Raw genomic sequence first — 23,918 nt, 5'->3', positions numbered from 1 at the left:
AACACGAGTCAAGGAAACTGAGGTTCATTTTATTTTATCACGGACGTATCCCTTTCATTAAATTCTCAAGGCCCATCGCTAATGCCCCCCAAAACACATTAAATTATACAATTAAAGAAACATTTTAAGTATGTACAACTGTTTAAGATGCTTTTTCCCTTCAGGAAAAAAAAATATAAATAACACTTGCATCAGTCTCTGCAATCTCATTATTAAATGGTGCTTACATTTCATACAGTGCTCTGCAAAATCACGAGTGCACTTAAAAGAAAGACAAAATCAATGAAAGGTGCAGTTAAGGTTTAGTTGCACAATGAACAAATGTACATTTAAAATATATGCATTTCCTTTATACTCTTAGCATTGATGGCGATGGAGAAAACGACCCCTTTAAAATACTTGGAAATTGCTCCACGTATACAATTAACTCTGCAATAGTTGGCGCTCATTGTTATTTTTAAGGTTTTTAAAAACACCGGTACATGTTTTTTTTAGCATTTGAAAAATAACACCATTTTAAACAATTGGCTTGCAGTCATGGGCTGCACATAACCCCTAAGGAAAAATGGAAGCAAAAAACTGAAACATGATTTATCACTGGAAAAAGACCCAGCTATCCGGCATTCTGGGATACTTTCACCCACACACACACTAAACCACATGTGAAAATTATTTATCCAAAAACACTTCAGAAAGTATTATGGGCAGATTCCAGATTTATTTTGTTCATCGAGGAAATTTTATAAGTGGCTTCATTATTGTTCAATGTCCAGTCATTATATTATAAAAATGACTGCAACATATATACGCAATCCCAAACATCATCTGTTGCTTAGACCGTTGCTATTTTTCTATCATTATACCTCAGATAGGGGTTAGAATGCACATGCATTTTACAATTTCCTCAGAAGCCTAAAAGGAAATACTATATCAACAACTAGTATTATTGCTGGCCTTATCAGACTCGTTTTTGTACAATAAAAAAAAAAAAAATGGAAGTTGAAACCTGATGCTTAATTCAAAAGCCAAGGCAGGCAAAGGCAGATTTATTAGTTCCTATAATAAATAAAACAAGAAAAAAGGGCAAATTCATTAATTCTAAAAATTAAGGTTAAAGCTAATACAAATAAGGCAAAATAATTAAAGCTGCCTAAATAATATAAATGGTCCAGAAAATGAAGTGATCGTCTTATCTTCAATAAGTCATTTGTGCATACAGAATTAAGAGGCACATTGCATAGAAATAATTCAAATGAATCTCAAATTTACACTTACAAAGCGGGAACTATTTTTGGTGATGTTTTTCGTTTTTATGCAATGTTAAACTAGATTCGTTCTAACCCTGAAGACATTTTGAATGAAATGCCGAGAACCGCTGTTCGACAATGATAAAGAGTAGTGCTTTAAGGATGGCAATCAGTTTGAGCAGAACGTCATATATTAAGGATCATTCTCAATCATGTCTTGTCAGTTTAACCTTACTTTTTAACCCAATATCCCCCCCCCCGTTCAAAATCTCCGGACCACATTCAGGTAAAAAAAAAAGTATTACTATCAATCCGAAAGAGAGAATAAAGTACAAAATGTATTCTCATATACAAATAGTGTGAAATATGTTTGGCGAATATTCGATTTGTTGATGCTTCACTAATTAATTATATTTTCTACGGAAAGAAAAAAACTTTCTATGGGTTAGTTAAAATCTCTAAAACTACTTAAAATGGAGAAGAGTAAAACGGCAAAATAGCAGTGGTGAAATGCACTTTAACTTCCTCTTTTGAGGCCCGTTTTCTATAGATACACTGGCTGTCAGACGTAAATTTTCCACAGCCAGTTAATAGGCTAAAATAAAGTAAAAGGGACAGAGGAGCTGCTTGGACCAAACAATAAATAACTGAATAAATAAATAAATATCTTATTGATTCAAATGTCAGATTTTTTTTTTGGATGATGTTTCATAAGTCAGTTATCAAAGTTACACAATAATACAATGCAGTCACTATTGCGTTATTGTGTAACAACACCATCAGATACATTTACATACATTTAATCAGGGATTTCTATGTGCTACGCTAAGATAAAAACCAATAAGCAGTAAAGACCCTTTTATAAATCAGGTACAAAAGGGAAAAAAAAACATACCTGGCAGTTGCTGACAATTATTATTACTTAATGATGATTGTCTTACAAAGCAAATCACACCAGGACAAAGAGTGTTTGCTCAGTCTGGTTACGAAAGCCATTTCATATCTGAAACAACCAGAATTAGTAATAGAGAAATCCAAAGAAAACAGCTGGAATGTTGTAGTGTTGAAGGATCCACTCAGGGAAAAAAAATGCTTTTGTTACGTGCAATCATATGCCCAGGCCTTTAAAAAAAAGTTAATAATCTCCCTAGACAGTCTTGAAAGGTTTCTCTTGCTTGCGTTTGAAATACGATTTGTATTGACTCATAGATCAAATATTTGCATGTTTCACTTTCCATTCGGTTTACAAGGATTATTTGGTTACAACTTCCACTGTAGGTGTCTGTGTAGAGTATATTTGTTCAGGTAAAAACAGTTTGTTCTCTTAACGTACCGCTTTTTATGTGTCTGTGGAAATGTTCCCGGTGACTCTCTTAGTCCACCTATGTCTGTTCCATAGCCCTACTCTCTTATTGCGTATTTGTCTTAGTCGCATGGTCGGGCCAAGAAAGAGATCCATACTTGCGCAAATCGCAGAAGAGAACAGCGTGCAAAACACTTAAAGGATCACGGTTCTGATGGAAGATCTACTGTGGTAGACTTCTTGGGCATTGACAGAATGCTCTCAGCCTCCTCGTACATCTACAAATAAAAGGATTATGACATGTATGCTTAGTAAAGAAAAAGTAATGAAAAACAATCATTGTTTTGCAATTCTGTTAATCATTAACAGTGGCAGTCGCTAATAAAAAAGTTTTTTTTTTTTTACACAAACAATATCTGGGTTCTGGTGCAATCTAGACTGAAAAACAGATCTAACTGTTCTGTTTGAACTTGGGCTACGCTGTGAGAAGAGTTTCATATTACCGGAATGAATTGAACATCTTGAAAAAGCTCCTGAATGAAGCGCCGTGAAGCCAGTCTGAACATGCAGTGGGCCAACAAGTATGAAACTTCGGAATACAAGCAGATGTCATCAAACGCATAAGGAAACTTTTCCTTGATTCTGCAAGGTAACAAATCATGATGAAAGAAAACATAATGAACAAAAACATCTAAGCTTCACCTTTACGTTTCACTATATTAAAAGGACCAAATAATGCACAGAGAGCAATATTTAGCAAAACCTCTGTTGAAAAATGTATTTAGAAAGCATTTGTTAAAAATAAATTGTTGTGGATGAACATCTCCTTACGTGAGTAGTCCTGTTTCATTCCCTTTTGTCCCCACTGAGGAGCTCAGGTTAATGACTAGTCGAAGCACCTCCTTCCTCAGAAGAACACGGCAGGCTGGAGCATCCTCTGGAATATTTTTCACCCCTGGCAGAAAGACAGCACGGGCAGGCATACAATTAACAATTAACCTGTCTGAAACAAATGCTTGAGAATTGCCTGAATGGTCAGATTTTTGCCAGCCTGAAGAATTCCTCACCAAGAACAAGCTCTGTGCTGCGTGTGCTGCCACCAGATCCCTGAGAGACAGCGTCGCTGCAGCCAGACACTCCTGAGTACTTAGACTGAGGCATGACGTCCAGGTTGTGTAGGGACTGATTGCACCATTCTGAGAATGGAGCATCGGGATAGTCTAAAATGAGATTTAGGGAGTGTAAGAAGAAACTCAAAATGACTAACGATCTAACTGATCGCCCAATTAAAATAAAGTATTGCATGCATCTTCACAGCTTGTGATGTCACCTTTGTCCTGTGTTTGTTTAGATAAACGCGCAGCTTACCTGTGCGGTTTTGCGTAGGAGTGTTTAAATTACACCCAAGCACGTAGAGCCCTGCGCAGTAAAGACAGTTCTCCTCATTGTGCTCCTGCAGGCCGGTCTCCTCCGCACCTAGCAGCTGGTGCTGGTCTGAACGGCTCACCGCAATCAGCTCTGTTATACTAAGCTGAGATCGCAAAACAGAATGCCTGGATCCTTCAGTGGAACCTGAGAAAAGAAGAGCATACAGATTACTAAAAAAAGATAACGAGGCACTATTGCAATGGGAATAGTATACAATCATTTCAGTCTTTACCATCTGCATCTCCAGAGAAGAACTTTGCTGATCGGTCTTCTGATGGTGGACTTGTCCTCTTCTGGAAGTATGGTACGTCTTTAATCTAGTTAGCAACCAAATAAAAGAAAGTCAAGTTTTAGGTAAAAAATTTAGAGGGTGTTTTTGTAAAGACAGTTTATGATACAGTTTGACCAAGAAATATTTAATTGGCATGTTAAAGGCTTAGTTAACCCCAAAATTAAAATTGCCATTAATTACTGACGCTCATGCAATTCCAAACACATAAGACTTTTGTTCATCTTTAGGACACAAATTAAGAATTTCTGATGAAATCCGAGAGGTCTCTGACTCTGCATAGACAGAAATGAAACTAACTTAAGAATACTTTTTGTGCACAAAGAAAACAAACATACAGACTTTATTAAACATTCACAAGAAAATGGCGGAACAGAGCTCGACAGATTTGGTTAGAAAGCTCTTTAAGGTTTGAGCAAAAATAATATCTTAATTTGTGTTCTGAAAATGAACAAAGGTCTTACGAATTTGAAATCATGGGTGAAATACTTGGGTGAACCATTCCTTAGTGTCATGTATGAAGAACAACCTGCCCCAATAGACAAAATGGGATCAGATCAACAAAAATAGATGTTAGTACCAGATACAAAACAGGTTCATAGAGTAGTTAGTAACCTGGAACATGCTGTTGATGTTCATTGGTAGTGCAAGGCCAATGTAGTCATCGGAGTTGCCATATGTGGCACTGGACACCATTGAACGCACTGAGGAGGAGCGCTGCAGGGAGGTCTGACTGATAGGGCTCAGAAGATCCTCCTTATCCAGAGATGCAAAACTCAAAGCCTTCAGAAACCTGTACTCATACAAATTGGAAGAGATCAGAGAGAAGCGTTTGGGTGGAGGACAACATTGGGAGAGAAAACATTAAGAAAGAAGGTTTAGACATTTAGGAAACTACTTGTGATGATACTGCATTACTGAAATCTTGCTAGCAGATGATTGGTAGGTTTGTCAATGTGGGAACAGGCTGGTGAAGTGTATTCACATTTCAGATGAGCAGCTGTTTGTCATTAGCTGCATCATGCAAGTACTGTAGGTCAAAAACCTCTACATGCTTCTTGGATCAAATGTGGGATCAACTGCAGGAATCGGTTTCAGTTCTGTTCTGCAAACTACTTGAAAGAGTTTTGTGACAATGGAGACAGGGCGTAGGTTAGAAAGTCTTTTTTTAGCACTACATTCAATCAATGAGGAATGAGGAGAGTTTACTTTGTCCTACTGTGGGGAGGTAAATTTAAGGAGTCATGGTTGAAGAGAATCAGGTTAAGGTATGGGCTTGAGGGAGCGCTAATGAGAAATGAAAAGGAGGGCAAAGTACGACGAAAAAGAAGCTAAGGAGGCTGGGTTTTTGTATTGTAAAAATGGACTGAAGTGGACGTTCAGATTGAAATAGGGGAACGTCAGCCCTAGGGATGGACCACGCACCGTGGCAGCAGAGATCTGCGATGGGGCCTGCTTGAACCTTGGCCCAGACATCTGAAGCGCTTTTTAGTATACCTGAGAGGGACCATCAGAAACACACCACATTATTTCCAATGGGAGCAGTGCTTCCTAAGGGGCTTTTAGGGGTTTCATCTTCATATTGTGTGGACAGCAACACTAACAGGGAACTCTAGTGCTTATTTCTTGTCTGATTAACATTAATATTGCACGAATTGATAATTTTTTGATGCTATCAGGCTGATAACTGTAACAGCCACATCACGAAAATAAACAATATTAAAAGGGAAGTCTAAAAAAACAAAAAGAAAAAAAAGAAAGAACTTCCACTGTAATGTCATAACTCCTAATGACTCTTCTGAGAAAGTGACTCTTCATCTTGAAACCTTTGGGGGCCGATGATAAATGTTGATGCATTCTGGGAATGCTGTGAGACAATTGGGGTAAGTCTAAAATCTAACACGAAAGACACAGTAAAAGAAGGGTGACGTAATGACAGAAAGGGAAGACTTTCGCACCATCTGTTGGTCCATCTGCTTTACCTGCGTGGTGTGAGTCTGGAATCCAGGCTGCCAGTTTTCATAGTAATGGCATCGGTGAAGAGCACGTCTTTGGCAGGCGAGGCAAGTGCCTCGCTATGGGAAAGGGAAGGGTGAATGCGCTGCTGCTGTAGTCGCTTGAGGGTAGCGTATCCCAGTGCGTCCCGTGGGCTGGTATACATGAAGCTACAGTCAGTCAGGCTTGAAATGGTTGTGACAGAAGGCGATTTAAGGGACTGAGCCCTTCGAGGCAAAGTATGAGAAGAACCCGGTGGCATCAGCAGTACAGAGTTAGATTTGGACAGGGGAAGGTGGTTGGACTGGGGCGTGAGAGAGTGAAGTGTTTTGACAGTTTGAGTGCTAATGACCGTATTGAGGCTAACACAGTCCGTATCGATGGTGGAAGAGTCCACGCCACCCACCGTCTCTCTGGATGGGCTGGAGCTCATGGAGCTAATACCACTAGTGGTTGTGTCTGTGTTGAAACTCTGGCTGCGACTTTTAAACTGAGCCCCGCTCCCAGAGTTTGAGCCATCGCCTGCCAGCCTTTCCCGACTGGTCTGCTCTCGTTGGGCGTCTCCAACCCCGGAGCTCCGTTCTGCAGCTTTGTTCATACGAGTCTCAGGTTCTCCAATACTAGATGTGCTGCCCTGAGTTTCTGAAGTCTTGCTGCCTACAAAAGAGGTATCCAGACTAACGCTTGGGCTTTTCGGCAGATGTCCATCAGTAAATACAGGACTGAAGACATCTCCCTGAACTTGAGAGAATATAGAGGGCTCTGTAACTGTGCGTATCCTCCTTAGGCCTCCTAACGTGGGCTCGCCATGGAGTTTATTGCTGCTACCAGTGCCTTTGGGGTCACTGGTACTACGGAGTTTTTTTCCGGACAAGGAGATGAGGAAGCGGTTCCGGACAAGTCGACTGGAGGCTAGTATGGTGAAGGGGCTGCGGTCCTTTAGGAGTTTGGGTCTGAAGTACAGTGGCTGGTCCTCTGAAAGTTCAGAGCTTTCTAACTTATCGTCATCCAGGATGTACATGCCTGAAAAGGAATTTTTAGATGTTTTTAAAAAGAGCCCACTAGACTAAATGTCATAGTGTGTGCAGAAATGCAGTGTGTGGTTTTTAAAGTGTGTGCCAAGAAAAGCTTAAACTTAAACCTTTTTCAGTTTCTATTCTAATCAGGATGTCTGACTGTGCTTAGTCATCTAAAACCAGTCAGTGGGTAGCTCATGATTCATGACTCTTTCCAAGCATCATTAAGTCATGTGTGAAGCACCTCTCTATATAAATGTAAGCCCAACCATTCCATTAAGTAAGAAAGATACATTTTACAGCTAAATCTGACACATCAAGAGGTGCAATTTGAAAACAAACTGCTAATTTGCTGATGCTTACAAGTCTGGGAATTGCTTTAAAGATATTTCTATCTTTTTGAAGTGAAATCACTCTAAAATTCAATAGATCATTTATAAATAGAAAACATTTCACTCACAGTCAGTTTAGACAAGGTTGTCAGAAATTTAGCAAAGAACTGACAAAAAAGGGTCTACAAGCCTCGTCTTTTTTTCAATATCAAATTGCATGTGAAAGAAATTACACAACACAGTTACACAACTCTAATACAAGAATGAGAAGGAAAAAGCACCCCTAAATTTTGTAGAACAAAAGATTGCAAAGTATTTGTGGTGCAGGATAAGCACAATGTGTGATATGTGCTATGTCTTGATATATTACTATATACAGCAGTTAAAAAAAAAAGAGGCTAAAATGAAAAAATGAAACCATGTTAAAATCTAAAATTGAAACCAATGCAGTGATTTCTCAGATTCTAAGCCACTAATGATAAATATGAGATGACTATGCTTCAAATAAGAAAATATGGGGCCCATTTGAAAGGTGGTAAGAAAGATCTCCACCCTTAAACCACAGTGTTGTATTGTGAGCCATTAGTCATGTATGATTAGATGGGAGCAGCACTCACTAGGCTGAGTGGAGTCACTCTCGCTGTTATGTCTAGAGCTGGTGGACTCAGAGTTCAGGCTGAGGGTGCTGGGCGCTGAGGAAAGGTGGATGAGGGGTTGCTGCTGTTGTTGCTGCTGTTGCTGTTGTAGGTTTTGGCTCTGCTCCACTTCATCCGGCACTACAGGCCACAGCTGCCTGCGATTGTGCCTAACTGCATCCCAACCATGCAGTTTCAGAAGCTCACATCCCTGCTTAGTTTTAGAAATGAGTCCCAGAACATAAAGACATGTCCTGAGAGAAGGGAAAAAAACAACAAAAAGACAGCAAAGATCAGAGCATATGAAAAAAGAAAGAATGCAAGATTGCCTAATAGTCGTGGAGGAGGTATGATGCAATTCACAGAGTCATCTAAGCCCAGAAAAAACTGGTTTCTGAGAAAGTCATTTTGAAACTATGGAAGTGTCTAGAGGGGTCCATCATTAATTTTCGGTCACCACATGTATGGTCACCCAATTGGGTAAACTGTGAAATATCCCTGTGCAATAGAAACCAGTAAATGTTGCAATGCAAGTGTCTTATTTTTGTCATTTTGTTTCTGATAACTGAAACCACACTTTTTCTAAAACAAAAAGGCTGGCTATTTCTAATGTTATTTCCTATGTTAGCATTACAACTTTATCTACATCATTATTGTTTTTTTTCTGTTACGGTCACAAGATAAAAGTTTCAGACATCTTCTAATCATTTAGCTGAAAGGAGTGCCGGTGGGTAGTGAACAAGTGCACTAGCTGAATCCTTATTTGTGCGTTTGAATTAAATGCCATATCTAAATTTGTAAAATTTTCAGCCATATGCAGCCAGATTGATCCTGAAATCAAGAGCACATACCCTCTAATAGAGAGAACCTCACAGTCATGGGCAAGAGCGACGATGTCTGGAATTACATTCTCTTCCTGCAGAAGGTTTAGTCCCCAGTTAGATGTGCCAATGTTTCCCTTGAAAAAAATGAGAGTAAATAGTTTATATGCATTAATAAAATGAATGATGCTACTGACAATTAATACCACAAAAAGATAGTAGTGAAAAAAACTTCAACCTGTCTAAAATTAGAAAGTGTCCTCATAATCCGAGTTCTCTATTTACCCCCCCACACCCCCACCCACACAGCAGCTCACCAGGGCCCAAAGAGCAGCTTTAAGATGTTTGATGCCATCCCATTTGTCCAGCACTGGGCAGCGCACTGTATAGCTCAGATCTGAAACTACATTCTGTTAGAGGAAGAAAAGAAGCATTATATGAATAAACGCTTTACAATCAGGGCCTGTCAAAAAATGATTTTAAATACACACCTGAGCTTCCAGCAAATGACAGCCCGTCTTATCATGCACAAGTTGCCCATACAAATGCACAGGAAGAAAAACATTTGGTCTTTGTAACCTGTACGAAAGCAATTTTGACACCAAAAAAGTTATGGATGACTTCCTTTCAAATCATAATACAGGCTCCTGATGAATTAACAATTGAGTACAGTAACAATTTCCACAGAAAACCTTTGGTTGCTCCGTCGCACGTAGTTATCTCCATCCACTGGTTTACGGTAAGTAGTGAGTGCTTCATTAAGCTGTTCCTCTATGAGGTCCACATACTTGAGGTTGTATTCCTACAGGGGAACAAAAGTAAATCGGACAGAATAGGTATGGTAATTCAAGTATTATTGACAAAATATAAATAAAAATGTATATTTCATGGATGTATATACTGTGAACAACCTAAAACGCTGCAGTGCAGAATAATGATAAAATACATTACCTTCTGCCACTTTTCCAGTTGTTTAGTGACATAGCCCCTTTCATTTAGATAGGAGAACCCCTTTGGAATGGACAAAAATCTGGAAATGGATGTAAAAGGAGCCTTATTATGCAAATAAAACCCTTTTTAACTTTACTGTGTCAGTTAAGGAATTTATATTCATATTTACACACACTATACACTTTAAAAGATGAAAGTGGCACAACACAATGCAAAATGCACTGACTAGTGTTCTTAATCTCACATATTAACCGTCTAAAATTCAGACATATTTTGAGAGTTTTAGATTTTTTTCCAAGTGTGTGCTAATTCACTTAAAAGACTGCTCTGTATGTGATCTCAAAATTATCACAAAGACTTCTTTTAGTCAGCAAAGATGCTTTAAATTGTAAGTCATGGCATTTCTGTTGTCAATAATTATTTTGGTCACAAATTAATGTTGTTCATCAACTGTTTTCTGTGTGAAGAAGAAAGAGAAGGAGAAGAAGGAGAAGCAGAAGAACAAGAAGAAGGTTTCCAAAGGATCACATGACACTACTGGAGTAATAATGGTGAAAATTATGATGAATCTGTGCGTTAAATGGAGTAGTAAGTCTTTACCGTAGCAGCAACAGCACACCCTTGTCTCCCAGGTGAGTTAGCGCTGGCTTCATCTGAATCAGAGCGTGCAGGTTTGCCTAAGATGAGCGATGGAAAAAACAACAGTCTTGTTATTAGACATGTCACTATGTAACTGTTAATTCTGACCTAGTTTCTGGCTGTTTACAGACCTCCGTGACAGATTCCTGGAACAGAGCTTAACAGCGTAATCAATTCACAAGTTACCTCCAACATCAACACATTTTTTATATTGCCTAGACCAAGCTCCACTAAATAACACGACTTTCTGCCAAGATAAACTTCTCGATGTCATTCACACCCTCCCTTTTGCCCTTATGTGTTAAATGACTTCACCTTGTCTTCACAGGCCTCATCCAATATGTCCAAAGCCTCTACTGAGATGGCCTTGTTGCGGTCGTGTAGCTGAGTCACCAGCAGTTCAATACCCCAGTTGCTGAAGAACTCCACGTTAGCTCGAAGTAGCACCCGCAGATGCTTGGTGGCGTACAGCCTGCAGTTCTGTGCCAAAATAACATTCAAGAGATCTGTTAGCATAGGGAAATGCTCTTACCTAGGTTGAAGTGTAAATGGGGTCAAATGGTGGCAGGTCTTACGTCAGTGGCAGCAGTGAGGATCTTGGAGAGGATGACTCGTGCTAAGCCATCCCGGCTGTAGTCCAGTGTGGAAACGATCAGCTTCAAAAGATGGTCCTGGTTCTTCAAGGAGCACAGGTTCAGCAGGCTGTCAAAACACATTGAGAAAAAAGGCTAATATTGGAAGATACCGATATATAGGGTCTCTCTATATTGCTCCTGCTAAGTCCCAGACTAACCACTGGAAGACGCTGCACTTCTCAAGCATCTTAACACCCTGTGGGTGGGCAGAGAGAGTGCCGAGGAAGAGGAAGTAGTGCTGGCTGAGAGTGGTGAGGAGGCCGTTGCTCTGTAGACTACGGTCTGGTTTCAGGCCAGAGGACGAGGACAGCCACTGGACAATGTCCTTCACCAGGTCCTCCAGATACACCTGACCGTCCTAAGACAACAAAAAAATAGCCCAAAATTGTTGTTTTTTCTTCTGTGAAAAACACTTTGAGAAACTGAATTGGAAGAAAGGGCTACAGGTACATGAAAGTGAGTAAATAATCGTAGGCTCAGTTCTTTGATATCTTTTCTTCTCACCTCATCTGACTCCAGCAGGAACTCAATGAACTGACAGCCCACCACCGTTAACTGCCTGGCCTTGCTGTGGTCCAGCTCCAGGCTAGCATACAGCTTACTGCTAGGCTTGTAGAAAAACAGCAGCCTTCGCACAAACCTGAGAGAGAAAGTGTAGGACTTACACCAATGAATGGGTATTAAGTATTAAGAAGGTTTCTAAGAACAGAAAACTGATCTCTGCTTACTTGTGCATCTGTTCCTCTTTGTTGTTCCGAAGGTTAGCATTTGGCCACTGAAACAATTCAAAAAGAGACACCACACTTCATATTGTAACAAAATTTTTACACTTCACACACAAGGTCTCCTCTCATTTTTAGCCTTGTCCTGGGAACATGCAGTAGCTTTGATTTCATAGATCTGAACAATCTTGACAAGGCATGGGGCTTTAACAACTCTTAAGTAAAGAGGGGACAGATTGTGAAGAGATTTAAAAGCAAACAGTAGGATTGTAAAATCAATTTTATACTTTACAGGAAGCCAATGAAATGAGATTGAAGCGGGCGTAATGCCACACTTTAAAGGCATGTAAACTGAGAATAATACTTGACCAAGAATTGATCTTAAAATGATAAGGCTGTGGCTTAAATGATAGTGAAGACTTTTACACAGTTACAAAGCAAATATACTTCAGTTAAATTTCAAATCATGGTTTCCAAACAGATACACTGATATAAGAAAATGTTTCTTAAGCACCTAATCAGCATAATTTAATGATATCAGCTTTGTAATAAGAAAAAATACATTAAACTGTGGTATTATAGTATAGTATTTCTAAATAATAGTGTTTTTACTGTATTTTTCATGAATGCAGCCTTGGTGAACATAAGAGAGTTTGAAAAACAAAAAACCTTACTGAGCCCAAATGTTTGAATGATTTTTAACAAACTGTGGTTCATGGTTATGACATTGTGCATAAAAAAAAGCAGGACAAGAACTCATACCTTGAGTATGGTACTGATCAGGACCCAGTTCCATTCCAAATTCTGTTTATGATTGAGAATCTGACTGTCTCTGAGGTTCATCATCAGGGCCTCCTCGGTGTCCTTAAAACACAACAGAAATGTAGATCACATACTGAAACACCAAAGAAATTATCTCCTTCAGTCACCAGCTCATACCTTAATGACAAAAATGTCCCTCTGGGGCCTCTGCTGGTCTCGACAGTAATGAGCAGCCAGCGATTTGCGAATAATATGGTCCAAATAAAGACTATTGGGTTTGGGGCCTCGTTTCTTCTTCTCATGAAATCGCTTTAAGTAATTGACTGCAGCACTCGCCCGTCTACAAAACACAACCAAAGTGCTCCATCAAATAATATAACAATAAAACAATCAAGTAGCTTTCTCACTGTGCTAATTGTGTTTCCAGCTATGTAGGACAAGACAGCAACTCACAGTCTTTTCTCCTGAGGAATGTCAAAAGAAGCAGCCATGTTCATAAGAGTGGGCAGGCAGTGCAGGTGGTGACTATGGGAGTGGGGAAGAATGGTGTTGGCCTGAAAATAAAATTAAGGTTATTTCAAATTTAAGGTTTGAGATATAGCTGTATTTAAGCAGTTACTGTTGCAGTAAATTGAACATAATACCATATGCAGGAGCTCTCCTAAAAGGATGGTTGCACGCACTGAAACACTATCATCACTGCTAGTGATTACTTCAACCAGTCCCTGAAAAGAAATAACATGTCTTCAGAACCTTTTTGGAGCTTGACAATCTTTGTATGCTTTACTGAATGGAAAAGAGCAGCTATTTTCTTCAAAAAATAAATAAATAAAAAAATTAAAATCTCCTTTTGAGACCCATGTAAGAAATTAAGATGCATACGAGTTTGAAACTAAAGGTTGAATAAAAAAAATTACTGCAGCTTCTTTTCTTCAAGAATGGTTCATCAATGATTTAAAAATCAGGAGACTTATAATTTTACATGGTAAATTACCTCTAAAAGTCCACTGTGGATGAATGCACAAAGTAGCAAGGCGAGATAGTTATCCATCAAATCTGGTCTGGGTGGACAAAGAACACAAACACATGTCAAGACTTTGAGGCTAAATGCACTCAAGGCTGATCTGCTGAGGCTCCACTACTTAGCTCAGTTTCAGGGTTAATTAAGCCCAGCAAATGCTCTTACCTGGACCGTGCCCTATGTGGAAGAATTATTTTTGCTTCTGAGGCTACAAAGCCATCTGACAGTCTCCAGCTGTCCTGAAACCTACTGGGGTCTGGAAAAGGGACAGAGGACATTTTTCCTATCAGTGTGAGTTGACTTCTGATGTGGTAGATGTCTGGAAACAAATATGTTAATCAGTGCAAGCAGACAGCAGACGCACTCACCCACACTGAGAAGAGCTTCTATAAAATCATGTGTCACCACGGGAACAGGGAGTCTGAATATATCATACATCACCTCCAGAAGACCTCGCTGAGAAGAGAGTGACAGAGTGTGATGAAGTACCTCACAATGAGGCTTGAGAACTGACTCAGTAATCACTGTGGTTAATATGTACATCTCATTGTATAATATTTAGGTTGTTTTAGCCTAGAATATTTTAGCTTTTAAATAATTTTGTATCACTACATACCAATAATATTAAAATAATTATAATTGTATTTTTTTATCATTGAATATGATTCTATTTATTATAAAACAAAATATTTAACTGATTGATATCATTAATTAAACAATATTTTGTATGCACTCTAGGAACACTAAATAAGTAATTTAATAGGTTACAAAATATGTGTGGACTCATTGAAAACTATTAAAAAAAAAATAATACTACTACTAATAATAATAATGCAACCAACAGATTCTATATTTTTGAAACTGTTTCACTGAACATGTAAGAAATACAAAGCTGCAATAATTCAACAAAATAACTCCACTTAACATAACGTATATAAAATATATAAACTGTAAATATTAAATACACAATTAATGTTTTAAAAACACAAAATATGTACCAAATATAGAGCAGTAGCTTTTGAAATCAAAAGAACTGATTGCTTGATTTGCATAATGTGTGTTTTGCAAGCTTTCTAATTATATCCTTTAACCATACCCTCACTTCCATATTTGGTATACACAGCAAACCAATGAGAGACTGGATTCCAGAGTTTCCTGATTTGCAGAGATTAATGATGCCTGGAGGTAAAGTAAGACAAAACAACAGGTTTGGACTTAAGTGCACTCACGAGAAAATTCAATTTAAAAAAGGCATGATGAAATACAATAATCATTCCAACATTTTTTGATGCACCATCCTAATATATGCACTGCAATCAACCTTAAGCATTGACTGAAATTTGTGACTACAAGGACTCCAGAGAAAGCACCGCTGTGTTCAACAAGAATTTAAGCGGCATTGCTTACCTGACCAAGAACGAAGGGAAGCAACAATTGACATCTTACTGGCAAGAAATCGAGCCTCCCTGTCTTCCCTGTAGAAAGAAATAGGGTAGGTGTACCCATTAAGCACATGTCCACTTTCAACTTTGACATCAAATAAAAAAAAAAAAAAAAAAAGATAATATTTTATGTTGATCATTATTTTAACCAATCCAATAATTTGTTAGTTACCAAACCAAGTGAATGATGTCTCACACAAAAGACAATAATACATAGTCAACAGTATATTTAAGTTTCATGAATGTAATTGAAAAAGTAACTTACATTTTAAAGCAAACTTTTGTCTTTTTTCACCATTACACACTGCGGAACCATTTAAGCCCACTTTATCTTTTTAATGAGGAAATTGCCTGATTAAATATCTTTAATAACAGTGCTTTATGTGCTTTTATCTTACTGACCTTTTACCTTAAATTATTATGAAGAAGTCTACATATTACACTGTTTAGCACCATCATTTAAATGTACATGCTTATGTCTATCATTTGTTTTCAGCAAGAAAATGACAAAAAAATACTACAGCACCTGTCCAAAAAACAATCTAATAAGCATGTCGCCTGTACCATGAGGCCACAGTAGAAACGTTTTTTGTCAATACTAGCAAAACAGTTTGGAGTGGACTGAAAGTCTGTGAGGGAGAGAGAGAAGATTTTTTTTTTTCAATACTTCACTCACACATAACTGTATATTGATGTTTTACTACTTTAAAATCAATAAATGTTAATATAGCTGTGAATCATTTGGAAAATGTGCAGGCTTAAATGATACCAAAGTACCAATTAAGCCCATGCCAGACTTTTGACTTTATTCATAAAATATGTAAGAGATAATCAACGGCTAGTCGTGCATTAAAGGATTTAAAATGCACGAAATGGCAAGTTAAAGCAGTGCATTAATACAGAACAGTGGATACAGTGAACCTGTGCATTAAACGGTTTTACTGCACACCTGCCAGCCAATCAGAATCGAGACAGTGTTTCCCCTGCCATTATTTGAAAAGATTTTTTTTCTTTAAGCGCTAGATGACAACAGAAGTCATTTGAAGTTGCCTTTTCTATAGAAGAGGTCTACATCTTGTTCTTTTATTAAACACACTAAATAACCTTATGTTATTCATATTACATTTTATACTGATATACTAAATATTAAGTCACAAAAAGGCTGTTTTTAATTGTGTTCGTCTGTGACTGGCTGTGAATGAATAGTGCAGACACGAGGTATAGTGCAGTGCTACTACTGAAGCCTGCGAGTCTTGTGGTGATATTAAAGTCTGCCCCCTCAGTAAATGAGGACAAAAATACATAAAGCATTTGACGGTTTCATCGGAGTAAAACTATCCTCATACCATACACACTGTAGCACGTCAAAATAAAAGTTATTGAAGTCATTGTGGGAGAAAAAGCCTACATTACTATTGTTCAGTAAAAAGTACGCAGGCTACTAAACTTATTAAAACCTTGACAATATTTATTCAAATGTTTTTAATTGTAATATTAAATCCTGTTTATTTTTTATTAATAATTTTATTTTCATTAATAGACAAGTTAATGCATTATGCCCTAAAAGTTTTACAAATATACAACACAGAATTTCTGAGGATAAACTAAAAAAATGCCTAAACTTAATGCTTAATGGGTACACTTACCCCACACATCCATACATGCAGTCAATAAAAGTGGCATGCTTGTGTTACCAATGGCAAAATCTACTTCAAAGACCTTAAAGCAGCACACTCACTTGAGCTGACCCTCTGCGGTGTCTGGATTGTGTCTATAGTGAAAGTCGGTGTAAGGTGCCAGGATTTGCTGAAATAAAAAGCAAGCAAAACTTTACTAAACAACCTTGTAAAGATGTTTTGACCATATCTGAATGAAACCTATTAATGTCATATAGTAATAAAGAAATTAAAGAAAAACTAACAGGCCTAAAAGAATTAATAAAGATTGCAGCAATATTATTTAATTAAGATTAATTACTTAGGATAACATTTTATGAAACAAAAAATATAACTAAAATAATGCTCATAATAGGGCTGTGCGAAACAGATCGTCTGCGACAATATCGTGATTGTTGTTTTAACAATGCGTGATTTTACATTATCAAGTATTTTGTACAAACCATTTAAAAACACCTCTATAGAGTATATGCACACATTACGTATGGTCTAGATAAGTGTGTGTATTTAGAGTGTGTTCTTTCACTGCATGATTCAATCTGTGATATTACAAATGCGATATGGAATTTTTCAGTTCAGTAAACAAGAAGTTAATTAAGAGACAATAGTTCCTGTCTTTGCGCTATTCTATAACAAAAAAATAATTCCAAACACAACCGCAGCATTATTTTGGCGGCTCTGAGCAACATAATAGTGACTCGCTCCTGAATGAATCAACCATTTAAACGATTCTGTTCAGTCAGAATGACTCTTAATTACAGTGACTTACTGCCACCTACTGGCGGTTTTAATTTCACATTCAGAGTATCCTTCATCATTAAAATAGTTCAATTATCAATATATTTCAAATACTAGTATTCAGAATTTACATTTTTAGAAAAAAAGGCTTAAAAGTAAAAATGCCCATAAAAAGTCTGTTAAAAATTATTGGAAAAGATTCTACTCTATCAGTGTGAACTGACCAGTACACAGAATAACTTCAGGAGTCCACAGCAGTCCTTAAGACACCAGCACAATAACAAACTCAGCAAATCACCATCTATTTATTGTTATAGCAAAAATCCCAGAAAATATCCCAGAAGATTTTCTTTTTTCAATATCGCACACCCCTACCTGTAATATGAAATAATACAATTAATGATGGGTTAATTGTTGAAGACGAATCCATACCTCGAGCTCGACATCAGAGCGCACGTACTGCCGTGTATGAGGGTGATTGAGCAGGTGCAGGATGGTGGTCATCAGAGCCTCATTGATGCGACTGAGCTGGCAGTCGATTACATTCTTCAGGATGGTGCTGAGGCCTCCCCTCTTGGCCACAATCTCAGGGTTCTCCAGTGCTGCAGAGACAAACGTGGACATGCGTGAGGTCACGGACTAATGTGTTACAGTTCAAAGATTGGTCTGCAAGCCTACCAAGTTCACAGATAATGGCGATGCAGGCACGAACCATCCGGTCCCGCTCCTGCGGTCCATCGTTACCCACAGCAATAAGTGAGTTTGTGATTGAGCTTGGGAAGAGCAGGGCGTTCACAGTGATCATCTGGTAAAAAAAATCATAGCAAAAATACTTATACCAAAATATAATAACAGAATGAGATTATGAGATATATATTTATATATATATAAAAAAATTTAACTAATAATTATAATTCCAGCTTTTTTTTTTGTTCAAAAATATGTAGGTTGGTTATTGGAATTTGTACAAGAGAATAGCTGCAGGATAAAATAAAACAAAAAACAGAAAAAAAGAAAACAAATCTAATACAGAGATTCAAATAAATTAAAAGGGTCATATGACGATGCTAAAAATATCATTTTGTGTATTTGGTGTAATCCAATGCGTTTACTGGGTTAAGGTTAAAAAAAATATATAATATATTTTCCACAAACAGTACATTACTATTGGTTTCATTATTTCTATTTTTTTTTTATTATTAAATGAACATAAAACAGCGGGAAGTGTTCAAATCTCACCTTTCTCACTAGTCTGAGTGCTTGTGTGCGTTCCACCTCATTACTCTGCTGGATGTCAATGCACCTACAGGTCAAAAGGTCATATTAGTCAACATTAGTAATCAATGCTGTGCTTCTCCAACCATAACAACAGCTGCACTGGGGAAACTGAGTATTACCTCTAACTGCTCTAATTTATTCTGACTCGCTGGGTGCTCAGACAGGGCAGAGGAAGTAACACATCATTACAGTACTACCACTTCAAAATGACCTTAACTGGATTTGACTAGCTCTTCACATGAATGCTTCCCTCTCTCTTTCTCTGTCTGTCAGATGCTAACAAAAGATGATCCACAACTCACTATGAATTAAAATCAAGTCTTGTTTCTGATGGAAACGGTTAGTATTTCTCCCACAATCTCTAGCTCGGAACTGAACTGCTGAAATCACTGGCCTGCATACAGTACTATAAAAACACGTCACACAGACCTGGCAATCAGGTAATCCACCTGCAGCCGGAGCACTTTCTGAAGGATATTACTGTCTCGGATGAGGTAGCGGAGAGCACGTAAACCTGCCGCACGGACCTCCTTAGCCTCATTAAGCAGCGCCAACCTGAGGCTGTGAAAAAAACAGCATGACACATGAATCATTTAGCTTAAAGGAACAGTTTACCCAAAAATGAACTCTGTCAGCATTTGGTCACCCTCGAGTAGTTCCAAACTTTTTTTCCCCTACTATGAAAGTCAATGATGACTCATATTTCTTCCTTTGTGTTCATTCAGATTCAGAATTCATTCAGATTCAGATTCAGATTCAAAACTAAAATTTTGGGGTAAAGTAAAACAGGACATTCAATGAAAAATCATGTTTTATAGATTTTTACTGCTCAGACATAAGATGAGAAATTACAGAGGTGCACAGAATCATCTTTATCTTAAATATATATTATTTAGTTTAAAATCAAATTTTATTAATTTTTTAAAACACTTGTATGAATTAAATTAATCTCAGATTAAATGATCATAACACCTTTGCTTCAACCTTGCAACTTTAATGTAATGCTTTTTTCATTCTCTATTACTCACCATATGATCATTTCTTCATAGGTAAAGCCAAACCTTTCCTCCGAGAGCCCGACATTGCAGAGCAGCTATTTGGAGACATGAACAAGCACTTAATTCATTTGACTTGGTCACTCGTAAAGACGTTGGTGACTCTACTTTTATTCAAAAACTCAAAGTACTTCTGACCAGACAAAACTTGTTCGGCTGATCGTCTGCTGAAATATTACAATGCTGTCAGCAAACTAATAATTCTTCACCTGAACTGGTGATTATGATCCAGTTATGGCCATCAAATAGTTTTCCAATTTTTCTACAGTCAGTGGCACCTGTGGCAGGTCAACCAGAAACTATATAAAACAGTCTATAAAATAAATGAAGTGAATGGCATTTTTTACACTTTCCATACTGGCAATCATTATATAAACCTCTTTTCAAAATCATTCAAGTACATATGAAACTCTCTTTGGCTGTGAACCACAAAACATGCACATATCCACAGCATGACTCCTTCAATCTCGTACTGGTTCTGCGGCAGCTGGCAGGCATCAGACTGAACTTGCACAATCTGGAAAAGATTACATTCACACTGGCACCCTTACCCTGTTTGTTTTCAAAACGCAAAACTGATCCAGATTCAGCACTTCAATGCTTTAAGATCACCTGAGCCTTAGGTCTGCTCAGATGCTTTTATTTTAGGCCAGATCCTGTAAGTGTGGGGCAGAAATGCCCTCAGGCCTCAACTGATGGAAACCATAAAGTAGTCTGTTTACTTCATCTTACCAAACACCAGTAAGTATTCACATGCAGGACTCCTGTGTTGTAATACCAAACAGATGTACCAGATTCAGCTGGCTGCTATGCATTAGGGGTAGGCAGCATTTTCGTCAATTGTTTTTCCAACAATTGACTAGTTGATTAGAAAGTAATTACTTAAAGGAATAGTTCACAGAAAATTTAAAATTCAGTCGTCATTTGCTCACCCTTGAGTAGTGTCATATCTATTAAATTTAAATATCGTGATAATACCATATACTGTGATAAGAGCATTAGCAATTAATCTTAACAGGAAAATTTGATATCAGCATATGCCTAGTTGTACCCAAACAGTTTTAGTTTTTATTGATTTCAACTGTATTATATATTTTTGTGTTCCACAGATCTCTTATACAGTTTTGGAATGATACGAGGTTGACAGATCACTTATCCCTTAACAAAAGTGCACTAACCATTTAGACAACCTAACACTGTGTGCGCTTTTAAGATGACGAACCTTGATGAAGTTGTTCAGGTGGCCGAGTTTGCGCATATTCGAGACTCCTTGCTGTTTGGCCACATTCTGGAGGATCTCTCGCATGTTCTCAGAGGGGTCTGGAAGAAAACATGATTGAAGAGATGCGAGGTCATCAGAGAAACAGGGTTGGGAAAACAAAGATATAATGTTCTCCTTGTAACAGCGTGACATAAGTAACCGCACCATTTCCATTATTGTTGTGCTACAACCACAAAAAGCAGAGAAGTGCTTTATGGGATGAAATCAAGCTCAGATCAGTTAAATTCGTAAGCACACAAAAGCAGAGTGTTTTTGCACACTGGGACTTCCTGACATCATTTCACCTAACTAATTCTCATAAATATCACCCTGTGCTCAGTTTGGAAAGGAAGTCTTAGCAATCAAAAAAGGGTGATACATTTTAAAAACCGCAAATTAACAGCAGAGAGCTGGCGTCTCAAGACAACTAAATATGTGTGTGTGTGTGTGTGTGTGTGTGTGTGTGCATGTATCCCTAATAATAGAAAAGAGGTATTTGCTCCTCTCATAAAGTTGCATAATAAAATGAATATTAGATTTTAATATTGTGCAAAACCAGCTTGCATAAAAGACAGACACTCAAAGATACTACTACACAGGTTCAGTCATCTGTACCAAAACAAAACAAAACAAAATACACAAATATTGCACAGACGTTCATACGGGAAACAAAAACTCAGGCCTTGTCTAAATACAGGTAGGCTGCCATTCGAAGCTTTCGGGTCAATAAAATTGTGACACTGAAGACTCTTACTTAAAATAAAAGTACTTATTAAATATATTAAAACAGAAGTTATTTTCAGTTGTAATAATATTTCACAATTTTACAGTTTGCTTTGTTTTGTTTAATTGACCTCAAACTTTTAATGCTGGGTTTTAGCAGGAGCTCCAACCAGGAATTCATTTCTGGAATAAAACTGGATTACTATCTGAGCTCAGCAAAACAGAGCAACCTGACTCAAGTTACAAAATCTAGTCATTTTAACACTAACAACCAGAGGTCATAAGGGGAAAACATATGGTAAACAGAAGGTTAACCTATCAGCAATGACAGCACGCAATCATGGCACTGCAACAGCTAATGAGCTACTTTCCCTCTAGCCTTATTACTAAATAATAATTCTGATCTTGTAAAAAAAAAATGCAACAATATTAACAGATGCCTTTTTAAAATAAAGTATTAGCAAAAGTCCAAATTAACATTAACTAAGAATAATAAATGCTGCAAAAGTTTTTTTTTTCCCCTCATTGCTAGTCATGGTAACTGTTACCAAATGAAAAGTCTTATTCAATTTAAAAAAAAAAACAAACAAAAAAAAATCATAAATAATTTAGTAGTATAACTACATTAAATTGGACGTCAGCTGATATATTATTTAAAAAAATAAACAAAATGCATTACATTTTTTTATTTCTTGCTGCAGCATATTGTTGTTTTGGTCCCTACACCCTTTGGACCCTACAGTCCTGCAATGATGGACTGAAGAGATACATATTTCATGCAACCATTAAACAATACAAAAAGCATTCGAGACCTCTAACACCACTTTTTTTTTCTTTGTTTTTAAGTATTGCATACCTGGCATACAAAAGCAATGTGTACGGACATACATATATGTTGCATGCTGCCTTGGTTTAAGGCTGTGTCTCAAAAACAAGTGCAGCAAGCATTTTGTGGCATCGTAGCTGGGTTTGGCACCAGCTATGCTGACATTTCAAACAAGCCTACGATGCCCAGAAATGCTGTCTAGGTAGGGAGTACACTAGGTTCATCTGACTTACCTCTTGTGAGATCGAGAGGTACATTTTCCTCCCCACTGTCATTCCGACCTGTATATGTAAGATAAAATAAGACATTGAGAAATGCATGCTTGGGCAAGTGCAGCTGATGAAGACTGCTTCATATTCTCTTGACGGATCTGTTAATCGTCCTAGCAGGGCAGTCTTAATCTCACCTCGCATCCGTATACTTCGGATAGGACGGCCTCGGATGCTGACCGCCATCTTTAGCAGACACATTCACAACACCGGAAACCTCGCGAAATATCGCGAGAACAGGGCTTTTGACCAGACTGTTGTGTCTGCACTTCTACACGTCTGTCTGACTGGATCATAAATAAAACTGCAAATTAATAAATGATGTATTAATTTTTTTCTAGACACAATGCATAAAGAAATTATAATAGGGATGCAAATTTAACCAAAAAGGGCCAACCAGTGTAAATGAGCTATAAAAGCTGTGATTTGAATATATCTTTGATATTTTTCTTTCTTTTTTTTCCAAATCTGAAACGGTATTAACGTTAGTGAAACACTGAAACACTTTTGTATATAACAGATATACAAAAATTGGTGTGTTGTCCTTATAATCTTCTATAATAATCATAATAAAACCAAACTGCATTTATTTTCACATTGTATTTTCAGTTTTTTTTTATTATTATGGTGCGAGATACATAAATTTATCAATGGAAATAAGCTACTCAGTTCAACACCTCTCTCAGTTCAACACCTCTTTTTGGCTCAATCTCAAATATATATTTTATATATCAATTGATTATGTATATATATATATATATAAAATCAATTGAGCCAAAAATCTATTTTGAGAGAGTGAGAGAGATATATATATATATATATATATATATATATATATATATATATATATATAT

At 37.4% G+C, this 23,918-nt stretch overlaps 1 protein-coding gene across 3 annotated transcripts; it reads right to left on the bottom strand.

The window, feature by feature from the left end:
* Positions 1–8: 8 nt before the first annotated feature.
* On the bottom strand, positions 9–23,285 carry rictorb (RPTOR independent companion of MTOR, complex 2b). 3 transcript variants are annotated; one of them, XM_043221223.1, is made up of 39 exons: positions 23,202–23,285; positions 23,029–23,076; positions 21,208–21,305; positions 19,959–20,023; positions 19,360–19,491; positions 18,892–18,955; positions 18,331–18,457; positions 18,085–18,254; positions 16,977–17,044; positions 15,204–15,271; positions 14,893–14,975; positions 14,165–14,252; positions 13,962–14,052; positions 13,770–13,836; positions 13,420–13,500; positions 13,229–13,329; positions 12,953–13,115; positions 12,776–12,877; positions 12,020–12,066; positions 11,796–11,931; positions 11,450–11,649; positions 11,232–11,358; positions 10,972–11,136; positions 10,618–10,694; positions 10,018–10,096; positions 9,759–9,868; positions 9,558–9,645; positions 9,384–9,476; positions 9,097–9,203; positions 8,228–8,499; positions 6,250–7,285; positions 5,693–5,764; positions 4,883–5,060; positions 4,211–4,295; positions 3,919–4,122; positions 3,618–3,770; positions 3,382–3,505; positions 3,054–3,192; positions 9–2,828 (listed from the first exon to the last, which is right to left on the bottom strand). In XM_043221223.1, exons 1-39 carry the CDS (start codon positions 23,263–23,265, stop codon positions 2,754–2,756), a joined length of 5,247 nt encoding a protein of 1,748 aa, XP_043077158.1. In that variant the 5' UTR covers positions 23,266–23,285; the 3' UTR covers positions 9–2,753. The 3 variants fall into 3 exon arrangements, with proteins under 3 accessions (XP_043077158.1, XP_043077159.1, XP_043077160.1); XM_043221224.1 differs by lacking the exon at positions 5,693–5,764; XM_043221225.1 differs by lacking the exons at positions 21,208–21,305; positions 23,029–23,076; positions 23,202–23,285 and adding an exon at positions 20,195–20,213.
* Positions 23,286–23,918: the final 633 nt, after the last annotated feature.

The sequence above is a fragment of the Puntigrus tetrazona genome, chromosome 21 (assembly GCF_018831695.1).
Source record: "Puntigrus tetrazona isolate hp1 chromosome 21, ASM1883169v1, whole genome shotgun sequence".
In the NCBI taxonomy this organism is placed as follows: domain Eukaryota; kingdom Metazoa; phylum Chordata; class Actinopteri; order Cypriniformes; family Cyprinidae; genus Puntigrus; species Puntigrus tetrazona.
This window is presented reverse-complemented; position numbering and strand designations above follow the sequence as displayed.